We start from the raw sequence: 17,402 nt of genomic DNA, 5'->3' as shown, positions 1-17,402 counted from the left end.
GTCTACAACTACCCGGATCTTGCAGGCTGAGAGGTTTCCTCTGAAGCCAGACAAGCAACTGCATCTGGCTGAGGACAGTGTCAGCCACAGACAGCGCCTGGAATTTGTTTGTCAGACTAACAGGGCAGGCCTTATGTGCGGGCCCCTGGGAAGTCTTTCGCACCCTGCCACGCCCCAAGGTGACCCCCCAATCGACCACGAGTGAGGTGTCAATCTCAGTAACTCGGCTGGCAACTGGTGAGGACTGATTGGCAGACTCGTGGCTCATGCTGGACATCCATCGGATCCCCACAGCCAGCCCACAACAGTGATGCCCGTCCACTGCAGCTTAGTCATGTAATCGAAGCCAACATACCCTGGAGCTGAGAGTGAAGTGCCAGAAACTTAGCCCATATCCGCACACAGCAATCACAGCCCCTGTCCATACTGAAAATGGTGGAAAACTACACAACACAGGCAAGTGGATGATTATCAACACACACTGCAGAACTTTACTGTAGACAATGACGAATATGCTGTGTCTAATAAATTAGATTTACATGCGTTGATTCAAAAACTCAACTACCATAGTTCCTAGGTGAGACTAAATAATTCGCTCCTAGTTAGGAACTTGTAAAATGTCGCAAAATCGGTTTACTTTCCTACACAAATGAAAATGCCAGAACTGTGCCCATTGAAAATTAAATTGACACACAGAGATTCAAAAACTAAACTACCAAAGCACACGCGTCTTTTTTTCAATCAATATCATTCTCATAACACGTATCTGTTCTTATGTACATATAGTGTATGTGTCTTCATTGTCTTTATCTAAATTTACTTTAAAGTTTACCTAATTTCATTCCATTTTAATATCAAAATCATTTTTACTGTAAACGTTCAGGTCAGTCTCCTCATTGTCTCCCTCACTCAATAATGGGTGCCTAGAAACGTTTCCTTATTTGATTATCCTACAGACAATGCAGCACTGCATGCCTTATGCACCACAGAATTGCATGCTTCACAGTCGAAAATAAATCAGAAAATATGGTTTCAAATAATCAAGGTATTGTTCATACTTATTAAATAATTCCATATATTGTGTGTGTGTGTGTGTGTGTGTGTGTGTGTGTGTGTGTGTGTGTGTGTGTGTGTGTGCGTGCGTGCGTGTGCGTGCGTGTGTGTGTGTGTGTGTGTGTGTGTGTGTGTGTGTGTGTGTGCGCGCGCGCGCGTGTGCATTGTGATATGATCCCTGGATGAGTGAATAAAGAAATAAATGTGGTAGTTAATACGGTTCATCCATTCCAATCCTCTACAGAAAAAAAAAAATTGTTAATGCCAGTGGCCAGTTTAAATTGTTTGCAAAATGGTACTATTTTTCATTATTTCCAAGTAATGACTCAAGCTTAATCGGAGCTAGCCTGATGGGTAAGTATGTGATTTGCTCAGACATCCATCAGAGGTTGTATGGGTGAAAGTAGACTGGATGGTTCACTACTTCAAACTAATAATGCACATGGGTTTAAGTTGTGTTATTGGATACTTATATACATTACCAATTATATGCATGGTGCAAAATTTTTGTTAATGAAATGTAATGTTCATGAATCAAGGTTTGAACATTCATGTAAATTGTGCCCTCATGATAAGTTACCATGATTTCAGTATTGAATTATAAATTAACTTTCTGTAGTGGTGCAAAATCATAAATTTCTGAAACCAATTCCTTTGTTACACGTGGTGTAGGAAGTACAGAAGTTTGTGACCAAATATTATGAACAAAAATCACTGTGTTTCCAATACAACAGACTTTATTTGCGTGAGAGAATACATATTACAGAATGTAGGTCACACTGATCACATTCCTGTTTTATGTTCTTTTGTCTTAGTATTAATCAAAGTTATCAGCAGAGTTGAAGCTGTGTGGATGATTTTGAATTGTGCTTGAGTATCTCAGTTGGTAAAAATTTGCTTTATCAAGGCAGGATACCAGGTTCAAATCTTTGCTTATAATTCCGTTAAGTCGTACTGCTGTGCATAGGCAATAGAAGAACTTGGTGTTGCCTGTCTTAAACATTTTTAATGCAGTTATTGAAACTATAATATATCTGAGCTAGTAATTTTAGACTGAATAAGGAAAAAGTTACATATTGCCCTATGTAGGGTTGGTTGATAGGTAGTATGGCTTCTCAGTAGAAACAATTAATGGTTAAATCGTCCATGGTAGCAGTTAGAATGTAGCAGTGTATTATTATGTGGCCTTTCCCACTTAATATAACTGGGTATAACATGTAGTTTCCTTAATTTGTTAAGGTTAAGAATTTAAAACGAAAACACGAATTGTTAAACGTACCTTTTGTTCTTCATTGCCAACGGCCTTGCCGCAATTGTAACTGGGATCCCGTCAGATTACCAAAGTTAAGTGCTTTCGGGCTGGGGTAGCACTTGGATGGATGACCATCTGGTCTGCCGAGCACTGTTGGCAAGCGGGGTGCACTCAGTCCTTTGAGGCAAACTGAGTAGCTACTTGATTGAGAAGTATTGGCTCTGGTCTCCTAAACTGGCGTACGGCCGGGAGAGTGGTGTGCTGACCCCATGTCCCTCGATATCTGCATCCAGTGATGCCTGTGGGCTGAGGATGATGCGGCGGCTGGTCGGTACCATTGTGTCTTCCAAGGCCTTGTGACTAGTGGTCTACATTAATAGATATTTTAATTACTGAGAAATTACTTCTGTAATGTGTACAGCTTTAACTAGCTTGAAAATTAAAATCAGTAATCCCAGCTGTGCTGGGAGTGAAAAAAAATCCAAGTAGTAGATGTAAAAGCAGTGTATGCTGGTGGGATGTTATGTTGTATATTTAAATTTAGATACTAGTTTGCGTAATATAAAATTGCATACTTACTTTGTTCCAGGTCCTGTTAATTTTTATGCAGAAAATGGAATTGCTTCTTTACCTCACGCCATCGGAAGAAATTAAAAACGATGTGCTGCCTATGATATATAGAGCATTAGAATCAAATGTTCAACAAATACAAGAATTATGTCTTTCAGTGTTACCAACATTTGCTGGACTGATTGATTATCCTGCCATGAAAAATGCTTTGCTGCCCAGGATAAAGAGACTGTGCACGTGGACTCAACATGTATCGGTATGTTTTTTTCCCCTTCTAAAATGGAAAAACATTATGACTATGCTATCCTTGATATTATTGGTATGCGGAGTCCCCCCCCCCCCCCCCTCCCCACACACACACAAACACACATTTATGATGTGGTAATGTAGATGATGTGTAGATATATTCTCCACAAGCCACCTTATGTGTGTATCACTGTCACTTCCCCAACTTCATAGTCCAGTTGCGAATGTTCTGTGGAAAGAACTGCTGTTGGTAAACTTCCGCGTGAGCTCAGAGCTCTATGATTTTACCTTCATGATCTGTTTGTGAGATAGAGGTCAGAGGAAGAAATGTATTGGTTGACTCTTCTACAAAAGGTGCTAACAAAATTTTAACAGTACAGCACACTGTATGTCTTCTAATGTCTGCCACTGGAATTTTGTCAGCGGTTTGGCACTTACTGAATGAATCAGTGATGAAACACGTTCTCTTCCTTGGATCTTCTCCATTTTGTGTATCAATCCCAGATCAACAGGCAATATTTAACTGTTGGCTGAACCAGGATTTTGTAAGCTGCCTTCTTTGCAGGCCGACTATACTTCCTGAAGATTCTTTCAGTGGATGATTTTATGTGGCCATTGCACTTTAAATCGCTCCGTACTCATATTTCCAGATATTTTATGGATTTGATTGCTTCTGCAATTGTGTTATTCAGTGATGGGTCTTTCAGCCTATTTATGTACAATGCATTACATTTATTTATGGTTGAGAGTCATCTGCCAATCCACAATTCATGCACCAAGTGTCAATTCTCTGCAGGTATTCTCATATTTCACTAAAATTTTGTAGTGTTGTGACTTCTATGCGTACATAATCATCCTATGGGGAAGCCAACATTATCTCTCTGATCAGGGTGTCACTGCAGTCTGTTGGGTAATGAAAAGTTTGATGCAAACTTACTGCCTACATGCTCCTTTTTTCTCACATTTGATGTAGTAGTGCTTCCATTGAAGATTAAGGCAGGCTGTGAAGTTATCACCTTTGGACCGTAGATTCCAAACCTGATGTGTTGCTACCAGTGTCGATGTTACGACGACACTCGTATGTCCTGTTAAAATGCAACCAAGTGTGTTACTTGTGGTAGAGATGCTCATGAGGGAGATTCCCCGCCTCCTTCATCCTGCTGTACCAATTGTGATGATGACCATGCCACCTCCTCCCAGGATTGTTTCATATATGTTGATGAGCGGGCCGTTCAGGAGAATCTGGGTGAAGGAAAAGTACCCTACCGTGTCAAGACAAGTTGTTGGGTAGTCGAAAGCCTTGCATTTTACCATCCGGCACTCTTCTTGCTATGCCTTGCGCCACAGAGGACATGGCCACACAGATTTGCGACCTCCAATTCAGTACTGCAGCTGTGAAATTCCCCAGTATCGCAGTAGCATCCCCATCTCCTTCTCTTACAGCTGTGCAACAAGCCACCAATTCTTCGCCCCCAGCAGTGAAATCACGAGCTTCACAACCAGCAGACCAGAAAGAACAAAAGGAACACTCCTGCGAACAATTTGTATGTCCCTACAGCCAACAAACGTCTGAGCCTTCATCTGCTGACAATTAAGGCTCTAAGAAATCAAACAAAGGCAGACAGTCTTCTCCTTTCCAATTCAGAGATCCAATTCAAAGGTGTCACCATGTGATAACTGTCACTAGTCTGATCTCTGTTTCACCAGTGCGTACCCTCTACCATTTTTCCGCCCTAGTGTCAGCAGTCTGACTCATGGGGAATGTCGACACCTCCATAGATTTTGAGGAACAGGATCCTCCTGCCTCTGCACCCTGTAGCAGTGAGTCTTCAAAGGCTGGCACACAGCAGTCATCTAGGTGGAATTACGACTGCTATTGGAATCGCAGTGTCCATTTGTTTTCTGCCTCCAAGAAACGAAATTGTGTCCTCACAACCTTTTTGACCTCTCACGTTTCCTCCCAGTCTGCTTTGGCTTTATCCCTGCAGGTGGCATTCCATCTTGTAGGGGAGTCATGCTGCTCGTTTGGGATGATGTCCATAGCTAAACCATCTCATTGAACACCCAGCCACTTCATCTTTTCTCTCTGTAACCTCTACATTCCTTCATCATTTGTGCTGCCACCAGTGCAGGTTTACACCAGCTTATTAGTCAGCTGTATCATCCCTGTTTGCTGCTTGGTGACTGTAATGCCCACCACCCCCTTTCGGGCTCTTCAAGAACCTGTCTGAGATGTTCCCTATTTGCTGAACTTCTCAATCAACTCAGCTGCATCTGTCTTAACACACCCCACTGAGGAGTTGGTCCAGCTGATATATGACCAACTATACTTGCAACCTATTGCAGTTCTCCATGGACTCTTCTCTGAGAGAGGCATCTTCAGTAATGTGTTGATCAGCTTTGCTCGTCAAGCACCGACAATGGCTTTCGCTTTTCCACTGACAAAACCATTTGTATGCATTTCTGGCAGCGCAGTGGGTTTCTTCTGCCATCTTTACATCTTGATTCTGTTGCTCTTCTGCTTGTTAAAACTACGAAATTCCAGGGGCTCATGATGATAAGAAACTTTCTTGGTCCTCTCACATGTCTTATGTGGCCATATGCTGTACTTGGTCCCTCAGTGTCCTATGTGTCGTAAGTAGCACTTCTTTGAAGTGGATTGGACCACCTTGCTCCATTTATACTGATCCCATGTCCGTTTGAAACCAGTATATGGATGTTGCATTTCTTAATGTGCATATCTGTCCATGTTACGCATTCTTAACATAATGCACTATCATGGAATATATTTGGCCACTGTCACTAGCCCAGTGCAGAAGCTGCTGAACTACCACTGTCATACTGGCATGATGTCCTCTGTGGATACACATGCCATTTGTCTTCCATGCCTGGCCACACAGCCTATGCCCTCTTTTTCAATGACTCCCTTGATTGCCAGTTTGGGGTGCACCTTCTTATCTGTAACCTCCAAGTGTTCACTTTTGACTATTGCTGCTGCAGCTTAACTTCATGCTGCCTGTGATGTTCGCAATGGGTGTGAACCTTTCATTGCCTTGGCTTCATGTGGTGGCCTGTGTTTGTATTAGACTTCATTCCCTTGCTAAGGAAACTGTTCTGGGTTTGATCTATCACAGTAAGTTTCTCGACTTTCGCACACAACTTAGTGACAGCATCTTCATGTACGCTGATGGCTCTAAGACCTACCATGGTGTCAGGTGTGCCTTCATCATTTTCACTGACCATTTTTGGTATCTGCTTCTGGAACATTGCTCAGTATTTACACCAGACCTCTTCATCCTGTATCAGGCCATCCAATACATCCAGCAACACAGGCTTTTTAATTGTGTCATATGCTCAGATTCTCTCTGTGCCCTTCAGAGCCTCAGTGTGCTGTACGCAGTCCATCCCTTACTGCAATGTGTCAAAGTAAGCTTTCATTTGCTTGCTGTTGAGGGATCCACTGTGATGTTCATGGGGATTCCTGTTCACATCAGTCTGATGGGAAATGAGGCTGCAATGCTGCTTCCAAGGCTGCATTCTTTCTACCTCGGCGTGCTAGCTCTTCCATTCCTTCAGATGATATCTGTGTTGCCGCGTGTCGGTAGGTGGTGTCACTTTGGCATCACCACTGGTCTTCTCTTCACAGCTACAAGCTCCGGGGAGGTAAACCTCTCCCAGTGGCTTGGCTGACCTTCTCTTGGCCCTCTCATCCTGATCATTTTAGCTAGGTTGCGTATTGGGCACTGACATTTTAACCATCACCATTTGCTATGTGGGGAATCCCCACCATTTTGTGCTCATTGTCATCAACCTTTGTCAGTTTGCCATTTCCTGACTTACGTTCTCATGTAGATTTGCCATCTGAGTTATCAGCCGTTCTAGCAAATGATGTGTGGGCTGTCGACAGTGTTGTTTTACTTTTTATCTGTTGTAGCAGTATGGTGAAGGACATTAAATCTTCGGTTAGGGACCTCCACTGTCTCTGTGGCATATTTTGTGGACCTTTCTCCAAGGTTGTTTTTTAGATCTCTTTCTTCCCATCAATCAGTCTTCTGTGTTTCCTGATACAGAAGTAAGACTTCCAGAAAAGAGCCTCTGTCAGGAATTCTAGTATTGCGCCAGTTACCATCAGTCTGTCTGTTCTGACCCCCTCTCTATCCTCTCACTACACCACATTCATGAACAGTCCCTTGGGCATGCCTTACCCAAAAATTCACTTCTATTTTTCTCTTGACCAAGTTTTTTCGTCAAGTGTTCCTCTCTGTAATCAGTGAGTGCCCTAAGGAAGATATCAATTATAAGGGTGGCTCATGAACTAGAGACAAGACAGACCTATGTCTTTACATGCACAAAGAGTAGCAATCAGCACTCCTTGGGTAATGGGTGCAGTGTCTTTACAGTGAAATTCGTGGCAGTCATGTGTGCCCTTCACTAGATATGCACCAACACACAAGTCAATTCTGTAGTAATTCCATGAGCCATCTACAGGCTATAATTCATTGTAATTCCCAGCACCCATTGGTAACTCATACAAAATTCCTATTAGACTTCTATAACAATGGCAAGACATTAGTATTCCACTGATCCTCCAGTCATCTTGCGATTCTGGTGAATGAACTTGTGGATCGCCTTGCCAAAGATGCTACCATGAAGGACACTCTGGAAATAAAGATATCAAGATACAACTTCTGAATGACAGTGTATCACTGTCTCTTAGTGGCGAGGAACAGACAATGGATTATAGACTATAAAAAATTCTGTGACTGTCTGTTGGTCTTCCATTGGACTGCCGTGCCGTAAATCTCCAGGCCTCTGCCTTTGCTGACTTGTGGACACATCCTATGACAAGCTGCCCCACTCTGCTGTAGTTGTGGCACTCACCTGGCAGTCGTCCACATTCTATTGGAGTGCCCCACTTCTGGAGGGCATGGTCACTCCCTGAAATCCTAGGTGGTGAATCAGGTTTTAAATTTTAGCAATCAGAGTGTACTGTATACATTTATAGGAATCTTTCATTGTTTTGGTCCTGCTGGGGCTGCTTTGCAGGCATGGGTGGTTACCTCCGCTTTTATTTATTTATTTTTTTATCCACTATGTTTACTGCCAAGTATTATGGGACAGCCTGCTGAAACCCGTCAGTCTGATACTGCTGATAACCAAGATGGGAAGCCTGTATTTGTGACAGTGTTGGCAAGTTGCTTTACAACTTCAGTCATATCACATATCTTTCTCTGGAAGGCAAGTGGTCGTCTAAGTAGTATGTGAGCTTCCTCAATTTGTTTAGTTTTGCCACACTCATTGTGATGTTGAATGCAACTATACAGTTTTGGGGAACCTCTTGTACAAGCTAGACCACAAGTTACCTCCTAGAGAAAAATATGAGAGTGATTGTAATTTTGGAGCAGTGTCCCAATATGAATTGGAACAATGGATTCAGGCTTCCATCATGTTGGCTGTGAGCATTATCCAGCCTCTTGGCTGACATCATTTGGTAGGCTGCCCCATAAACTGTAGCAATAAACAAAGTGCTGAAGTCAGGCAACACAGTGTTGTTATGGCTACCATTGAGCACTGGAGAACAAAATACTGCATTACTATACTGGCTTGCTCTCTTTTGCTGATACCAGCCAATAGAAATTAAAATACAAACTATCATAGTTCTTACCTCTCCACTTCAGCAGTCATATCAGAAATGGAGTTCAATGACGTTCTTGATAAACTGAATCTGTGATCAGGATGAAATTAAGCAATAAGACTTGACTGAGAGCTGTATCAAACCAGTCTTTGGACTGAAGAAGAAGGTAACAATAGCAGCAGCAACAGAAACAACAACAACAAGATGACTTGAACACAGCATGGGTTTGTAGTGAATACCCACGTGGGCAAAAAATTGGACTGTAGAGTATAACAACAAGGTCACATAACTGAAAAAGTTTCATTGGAGATTTAAACACAATTCCTGATAAATCCCATGATACTAAGCCCTTGTGGATTTACTTATTTTTGGCATTCTGTGTCCTCCTCTCATTGCCGGTGTGTTCTCCTATTGCAATATGTTCCCCATGCCCCTCTCCTTCCTCGCTCCTGCCTAAATCTTTCTTATTTTTCTCTGTTGGTACTGCGGCAACTGTTGTCCCTAGCGTGTGCTAACCCCCTAACACAAGGTAATTTGTAATTTATCTTTTACCACTCGTCTTTTTACTTTCTTTTATTAGCTGTTGAAGGAAAGCTAGTTTGGTGTGTATTTATTGATTGTTCACATTTTAATTCCATTCCATTGCATTTAGGCAATCATCTTGTGGCTGGAGCTCACTTTTTTGTTTGCTTTCAAACATATAATTATGGAAATATGATACTGTCTTGAGCAAAAATTGATGTCTTAACTAAACTTCATAAAAAGTTTTAAAACATTCAGTTTTTAGAACAATAGTGTGTGAAATACCTGTTAGAAATGTGAGATTGTAGGAAATTCACTTTTCAGTTGTCCTAATATCAATATGTTTCACACCATTTTCTTGTTGTTTTGCCTGCAGGTGAGAGTAAATTGTCTGATATGTATAGGGAAATTGTTGGAGCATTTAGATAAATGGCTTGTTCTGGATGAAGTTCTGCCATTCTTGCCGACTATCCCCTCACGTGATCCAGCAGTATTAATGGGAATATTGGGTAAGTTACCTAAGTTACATTATCTGTCTTTTCTTTCTCCATAAATGTATTTATTTTATTGATCATATAATTATTATACTTGGTATGGGATTAATCAGTCCATAGCTTCAAAGATAAACTGAAAATAAAAATGTGCACTATTCTGTCTGGACATTACAATGATTGTTGATCAGAAACACAAATTAAGGTATGTATAAAACCATGAACAACATACACCTGGTTTTCAGGCACATGTAGATGATGTTGCATTACTGGATTTCTTTTTTCCCCACAGGGTTCACTGCATTTACTTCAGTCATGGTGCAGTAAATAAGTGTAGACATATATGCTAGATATGTCTGCCTGGATGCAGAAAGACAATCAGCAGTCACTTAGCACAGCTTGGAGAAAAGAAATGTGTTTGCTTTGAATTGATGTTGTTGGATTACTGGTCACAATGCACTGTGAGCAATACCAGCGAAACATATCCGTACAGCGTGCGTGATGGAGTCTGTGTGGCTACTCTGTGACTCAAGTGTGGCACCTCTCCCCATTCCCACCCATCCTGAGTCAAGGGGAGACGGAGGCCTGCCATGTTGCTGATGTAAGGATAACCACGATGTTACCTTGATACTTTGCCAGAAGATGGTGGCAGTGACACTCATCACAACTTCAAACCATTTTAACATGCTCACTCAGCTGGAAACCCAGGAGCTTTATGTAGGGTAGTTAAGGCTGAACAGTAACAGCATCTCGTAGAGGGAGCAGAGGTATTCCTGGGATACCTTTCCCATGGAGATTTGTTTTTCTACTTTTAAATTAGTGAGGGATAGCAATTAGCAGAATCTGAAGATATGAAGGTCTTGTGAAAGGAAAGAGGGGAATTTTTGTGGTTAAGCAGTCAGAGTGGTGACAGATCTCATGGGCTGGTCAGCATTTAAGAAAAACAACGCATTACTGGGTTTTAGCTAGGGATAGGGATACTTTTCTGAATTGATGAAACCCAGTGTTAAACTCAACATGCTAAACTTAAGTACCTCATTTACAACCTGTGCCATCTGCATCCTTCCCCCCCCCCCCCCCCCCCCCCCAAAAAAAAAAAAACAGCTTCTCTGAAACACATAGAGAGGAACTGCCCTTACAACACATCCTTTGATGCCATTTTCCTTCTGGCCTCAACCTCTGCTAGTCTTTATCACATCCCCCTCCATTCCTACCTCCATAATACCCACATCAAACATCCTGCACTCAAACCCTCCTCTCTGCAATTTTCCTTTTCCTCTTTTCTACCTCCCCCACCCAGTCCACTCTTCAACACTGTTGTGCGTTACACACGGCTCCCCATCTGCATCAGAGCAAATTTGCTGGTGTTGTATTTCTATTCAACACACTAGCAGTCTATCACTCCCAGCCATCAGCCACCCTTTTCCAAAACAACCTCCACAACTACGACTCCTATCTCCCCTCATTACTCACTCTACCTGACAAAGCAACATTCTGTTAGTCTTTCCTTGGCTGCTGAAGGACAAACACAAGTAGACATCCATCTGAGAATGAAGAATGTGTACGGGGCAGCGGGTCTGTCAAAAATCCACCAATGTGGAATGGTGCAACAATGGGTGAGTTAGAATTCAGCAATGTACATCCTAAGGTCATATAATAATTTATTGTCAAAAGCTTGCCGAGTCTACATGCACTGAAGATAGCTATTAAATAGCTGAAATCTATACCTGCAATAAAAATACAGATTGGACACGCAACTGATTGCTGAATTGCTTTTCCTTTTTTGAAATTAACTACAATCGCTGTGTACGACAATGCCAATGGAATTGGTTGGTTGATGCCTTGAAGGCTCAAAGATTCCTGTTGAACGAAGATGTGGAGCAGGCTGTAATGGACTTCTTCACACAGCAGGACATGGTGTTTTACCAAACAGGTATCTTCAGTATTTTTGTTGATGCAATAGTTGCCTCAACACTCCCAGTGATTTTGCCTGATCAGTATACCAATTCTGAACTGTACAGCCTTTGAATGGAATCTTTTTGATTGTCCTCTCGTACTGTGGTTGAGTTTCCTTTATGTCATCCATTTTGGACAGTATAATGGGAACACAGACACATGTACACCATACACAGAAATCAACTCGAAATGTCCAGTGCACACCTGAAAGTGCAACAGACAGAATCAGCAGATTGACACTTCCGTCTGGTGCATCATGTGGCAAACTTTCTCTTGCACTGCCCCCATCTCATTTTCATTTTCACTAGTCTACAACAAGTGAACATTCAACATGCTTTGCTGTATTCTATGATATACTTTATCAGCCTTCTGACCACACAATATGTTCTTTTATTTCTTTTCTCCAAGCTGTGCTAAGCAACTGCTGATTGTCTTTCTGCCTCCAGGCAGACATATCTGGCATGTATGTCTACGCTTATCTACTGTGCCATCACTGATAAATGATAGATAAGTTATTGCAGTGAACCCTGTGGTGAAAAAAAGACATCCAGTAATGCATCATCTACATGTGCTTGAAAACCAGGTGTATCTTGCTCATGGTTTTATACATACCATAATTTGTGTTTCTGATCAACGTTCACTGCCGGTTCCTTTTTAATGGACTGTACTAAACTGATTCTGCAGCTGACTTCCTTACACATTACTTGACATAGTTCCTTTCACACATCTCTTCCACATATACTACACATTTCACCCAAGCTTCATTAACATAATGCTCAAGAGGTTTGTTTGTAAGCTCGACTGTTGTGATCCTTTTTGCTAACAATATTTAATGAGAGCTCAGTTCAGCTCATTAAGTTTATACGGCCAATGATATGATGGAAGAAATACAGCTTTGGGTCCTTTTTCTTTTGCGTTGTGGTTCAGTTCATAAGCCTTGATATCTCTCTAGCTTTTGCTTGGGTGAAAAATTTTAGCTGCGAAAAATGGAACACTTGTACTGCCGACCTTCAAGGTGCGGTTTTCTGCAGTTGAATGAAAGTTTATCTATCAACATTAAAGTGAACAACAAACATAGAAATAGTACAGTGAGCATTAAAACACAATCTGAGGGGGAGTGCCGGCTGCCCTGTCTTCACATAGTGGAGGGCTCAAGTAGGCGATGTGGCGGATGTCATTCCATATGCACGTGACCTACCACAGGCGGCACCTGGTGGCCGGCCTGTGCAGTTGCCATTGTCAGACTATTCAAAGTGTAGGGCACCATCGGCTTGGAGCTGCAGTGTGTATTCAGGTGTCGCATACAGGGTTATAGCATCCCTCTCCTCTAGGGGAAAGAATACTCCTCTAATGTGAGCATCAGGGCAGCTGATGAGGCACCTGTGGCCTCTGTGGCGGGTGCTGCAGGTGGTGGCGGCATTGGAAGGGGATCCTGGGGCAAAAGTGGTGAGTAGGAGTGGAAGTGGCGCATCCATGGAGACATACGGTGCCTCCGCCCCTTTCCTGCAAAGTACAATAGGCAAGGACCGGCGATAAGGGCACTGGCAGTGTCTCGACACCAGAGTCTTTGATGTGATGGAAATGCATCAGTGGTGAAGGTGCTGACCACTCGGGCAAATGGCACTGGGGATGCCGATGGTAAAGGACCAGACAGCTACGGCCCAGGTAGCGATGGAAGTGCAGGTGGCAGAAAAGCGAAGACCAGCAACAAGTGTTTGGGTGCTGGACCCCGGATCTAATTAGCAGGGCACTACATCAGTAGTGTGTGGTGTAAGTTGAGAATTTGGGTCTGACAGGAGACATGCCACGGCAGTCCGTGCGGTTGTGGTCACCACTGTGTTTGGGTGGCATAGTGGTCAGCACATCTGCCTAGTAAGCAGGAGACCTGAGTTTGAATCCCAGTCTGGCACAAAGTTTCAAGTTACTCCATTGATATAAATCAGTGCCCACAGGCAGCTAATGTCATTAATTCCTTTGTATCTTGGATCACAGTAGCTGCAGTATCAAAATGGTGTCTTATTCTGTCCGACATCTCAGAAAGAAGAGACACCACATATAAAATTGATTCTGCCTCAAGCATTAGCTTTAAAAGGTTTATTACTATTTTTGTAGTGAAATATCTAGAAGAAACAACACATTGACCCAGAATGAAATTTCCATTCTGCATTTTTCATTAATTTTTGACAGTTTTTTAACTTAACACATTTTCAGTTCTTCTACAAAAAGATCGATTAAAATGTTCATCTAGCAGTCTGACACAGCTGTTAATGCTTATCCTCCACTAGACACACACATCATTATTTGCACCCAATTCAATCTCCCCTTTGGGCTTGCTTCCACTTTATAGTTTTATGAATTAGTTGTTGCAGTGTCATATAAGGAGACCACACGGCGATCGGATTCTCATAGCAGTTTATTTTTACTGGTACACTACATTCTGAACTCGAATATCTGTTTCTCAAAGCAGTGGTACGCAGCTCTCAAAAAATTCTCAAGGTAATCAACTTTTAAGGCTTTTGAGCACCTTTAAAACCCTAAAGGAAGATGGATTTTGCGACAAGTGACATGGATCTGTAGTAGAGTGCTTATTTGCCATGTGGGTGGCCTCGGTTCTGTTCCCAGCTGATGCAAATTCTTGAACAAACCTGCATACTCTACGAGCATTTGCATGCAGTGCAAAATACACGACAATAGGGGAAAAAATCTATAGTACTCAATACATAATCACTGGTTTGAGTCTCATTTCAGTTATTAAATTCCTCTCCCCTCCCCCCCCTTCCCCAATTGATTTGGAATATTTATATTATTTAAATATAAAATTCATCAAATATATGCTAATTAACACACATCTAATTGTAATTTTTATGATGTGCACACTTTATTTCTAATTATATACTGAACACAAAAATCCAGTTTTCATTGCAAATGTAACTTCTTAATTACCAATCTTTTGAAAAATATTCCTAATAAAGATAGTTTAAATTAGAAAAGTTTCAAATCAAATTTTTTTCATGTTTCTATATTCACTTAATGCCCTTAGAACGTGCACCTTCATTTGAAAATCTGTACTGGCAGGGAATTGAACCCAGGCCACCCACATGACAAGTAAACACACTATCACAGAGCCGCACTGCCTATTGAAGAAGCAATCTCAGTTTAGGATGGGAAAGGCACTTGGAAAACTTAGGTCAATTTTCTCGAGAATTTTTGAGTGTTGTGTTGAACTGCTTAGCAGACTGATATTGCATTCTGAACTTCATGTACTGTAAATATAAGAAATTACAAAAATCTGATTGCCATTTGGTCTCTTTGACAGTGGGGCAAGCTGTTGTAAAGCTATGATGTCTTTTTGTTTCATCTCATCAATATTTTTTTCAAATCCTGTGGTATTTGTGCAAATTGAGGCTAACATTGATACACTATTGTTCCATGACCGCGAAAATCTCCATTGCACTAGTGCCATATATTACATTAAACCACTTCGTTGTTTGTGTCTGCAACCATATCCCTATAAACAATTAGCATTGGATCTTGAAACAATTTTATGGCCTGCATGACTGATATTTAAAGTCTTTTGGTGTCGGAAGAGCAGGTGGGGGGGGGGGGGGGGGGGGGGTGGCAGCCACAGTCTCATTGCAATGCTCAATAATTACTGTTCTGCTAACTTCCAGATAATTGACATTTGTGGATACCTTTTAGTAAATAAAAATGTTGTTTTCATGCTTGCTTAAATGCTGTGAATGCAGTGACAGATTGTTTTTTCAACTGTACAAGAATTTACTAAGTGGTAAACACTACAGTGATGTTGAGAGTTAAAACCCACATCATTTACTGCTGATAACTTTTGTAAGTCTTTAAACTCTTTCAGAAATTTTACAAGCCCCTAGACCAACCTCATCAAAAATTTTACACACTAGTAGTACCAAAAAACATGCTGCACATCCACACAGGTCTTGCATGTATGAAGTTGTGCAAGCTGCTGTCCCTGGCCAATATTAATGCTGCCCTTGGACAGTCATCTGTTGTTTCAAAACACACAAAATACATTTATTGTACATATCACTGCCAAAACAATACAACTAAATATATTGCATAACATCACCATGTAACAACTGGTGAAATAATTTTTAGCATTTAGTTTGTGATTTACAATGAGATGACAAAGATCATTGGGTGCCTCCTAATATTATGTTGGACCTCCTTTTACCAGGGCTTTGATAACCTCACCATTGAGCACCCATAAACTCAAACCACACACTCCTTTTGTCACTTGTAGTGCAGCAACTCACCGGGACAGGGACGAAAGTTGTTGGAAGTTCCGTGCAGAAATATTGAGCCATGCTGCCTCTATAGCCATCCGTAATTGTGAAAGTGTTGCCACTGTAGGATTTTGTGCATGAACTGACCTCTCAGTTGTGTCCCATAAATGTTCTATGGGATTCAAGCGGGTGATCTGGGTGGGCACATCATTTGCTAGAGTTATCCAGAATGTTCTTCAAACTAATCATTAACAATTGTGGCCCTGTGACATGGTGCATTGTCATCCATAAAAATTCCATCATTGGTTGGGAAAATGAATTCCATGAATGGCTGCAAGTAGTCTCCAAGTAGCTGAACATAACTATTTCCAGTCAATGATTGGTTCAGTTGGACTGGAGGACCCAGTCCATTCCATGTAAACACAGCCCACACCATTATGGAGCCACTACTGACCTGCACAGTATCTTGTTGACAACTTGGGTCCTTGGCTTCACGGGGTCTGCACCACACTCGAACCCTACCATCAGCTCTTACCAACTGAAATTGAGACTCATTCGACTGAGCCACTGTTTTTCAGTCACCTAGGGTCCAACCAATATGATTATGAGCTGAGGAGAGGCACTGCAAGTGATGCTCTGCTCTTAGCAACGGCACCAAAATTGATCGTCTGCTGCCATAGCCCATTAATGTCAGATTTCGCTGCACTGTCCTAATGTATATGTTCATTGTACATCCCACATTGATTTCTGTTGTTATTTCACACACTGTTGTGTGTCTGTTAACACTGACAACTCGATGCAGATGCCACTGCTCTTGGTTGTCAAGTGAATGTCGTTGACCACAGCATTGTCAATGGTGAGAGGTATGCCTGAAATGTGGTATTCTCAGCACACTCTTGACACTATGGATATCAGAATATCGAATTCTCCAACGATTTCTGAAATGAAATGTCCGATGTGTCTACCACCAACTACCTTTCCTTGTTCAAAGTTTGTTAAATCCTGTCGTGTGGCCATAATCATGTCAGGAAGTTTTTCACATGAATCACCTGAGTACAAATGACAGCTCCACCAATGCAGTTCCCTTTTATACCTTGTGTACGGGATACTACAGCCATCTGTATATGCGCATATTTCTGTCCCATGACTTTTGTCACCTCAGTGTATATGCATATCATTATGATGAATATATCAAAATTAGCATTATTCGCCATTAACTACCTAAACCCAAGGAGGACTACATGCTTACAGGTAGCTATTCTGTTTTCTTTTCCCATACTGACACAATACCTATTGCTGTTTCAGATTGTTTTATATTTAAATAAGTTTGTTAATAATCAGAATCAGCACTCCAGATTGTTATTCGAATAGTGCTGACTTAATAAAAATCTTTTGATAGTGCTGTTCAGACTCTGTCA

At 41.6% G+C, this 17,402-nt stretch overlaps 1 protein-coding gene across 2 annotated transcripts in view; it reads left to right on the top strand.

Annotated features, from left to right (window-relative positions):
- LOC124554993 (SCY1-like protein 2) overlaps window positions 1-17,402 on the top strand; it is a 188,977-nt gene that overhangs the window by 114,935 nt on the left and 56,640 nt on the right. For both annotated transcript variants that reach the window (XM_047128732.1, XM_047128733.1), the window contains 2 exons: window positions 2,895-3,131; window positions 9,655-9,787. In XM_047128732.1, the coding sequence (XP_046984688.1) occupies window positions 2,895-3,131; window positions 9,655-9,787 (370 nt within the window). The remainder of the gene's footprint in view (window positions 1-2,894; window positions 3,132-9,654; window positions 9,788-17,402) is intronic.

This window comes from Schistocerca americana, chromosome X (assembly GCF_021461395.2).
Source record: "Schistocerca americana isolate TAMUIC-IGC-003095 chromosome X, iqSchAmer2.1, whole genome shotgun sequence".
Classification (NCBI taxonomy): domain Eukaryota; kingdom Metazoa; phylum Arthropoda; class Insecta; order Orthoptera; family Acrididae; genus Schistocerca; species Schistocerca americana.
Note: the sequence above shows the minus strand (reverse complement) of the source record. Positions and strands in the feature narration are given on the sequence as shown.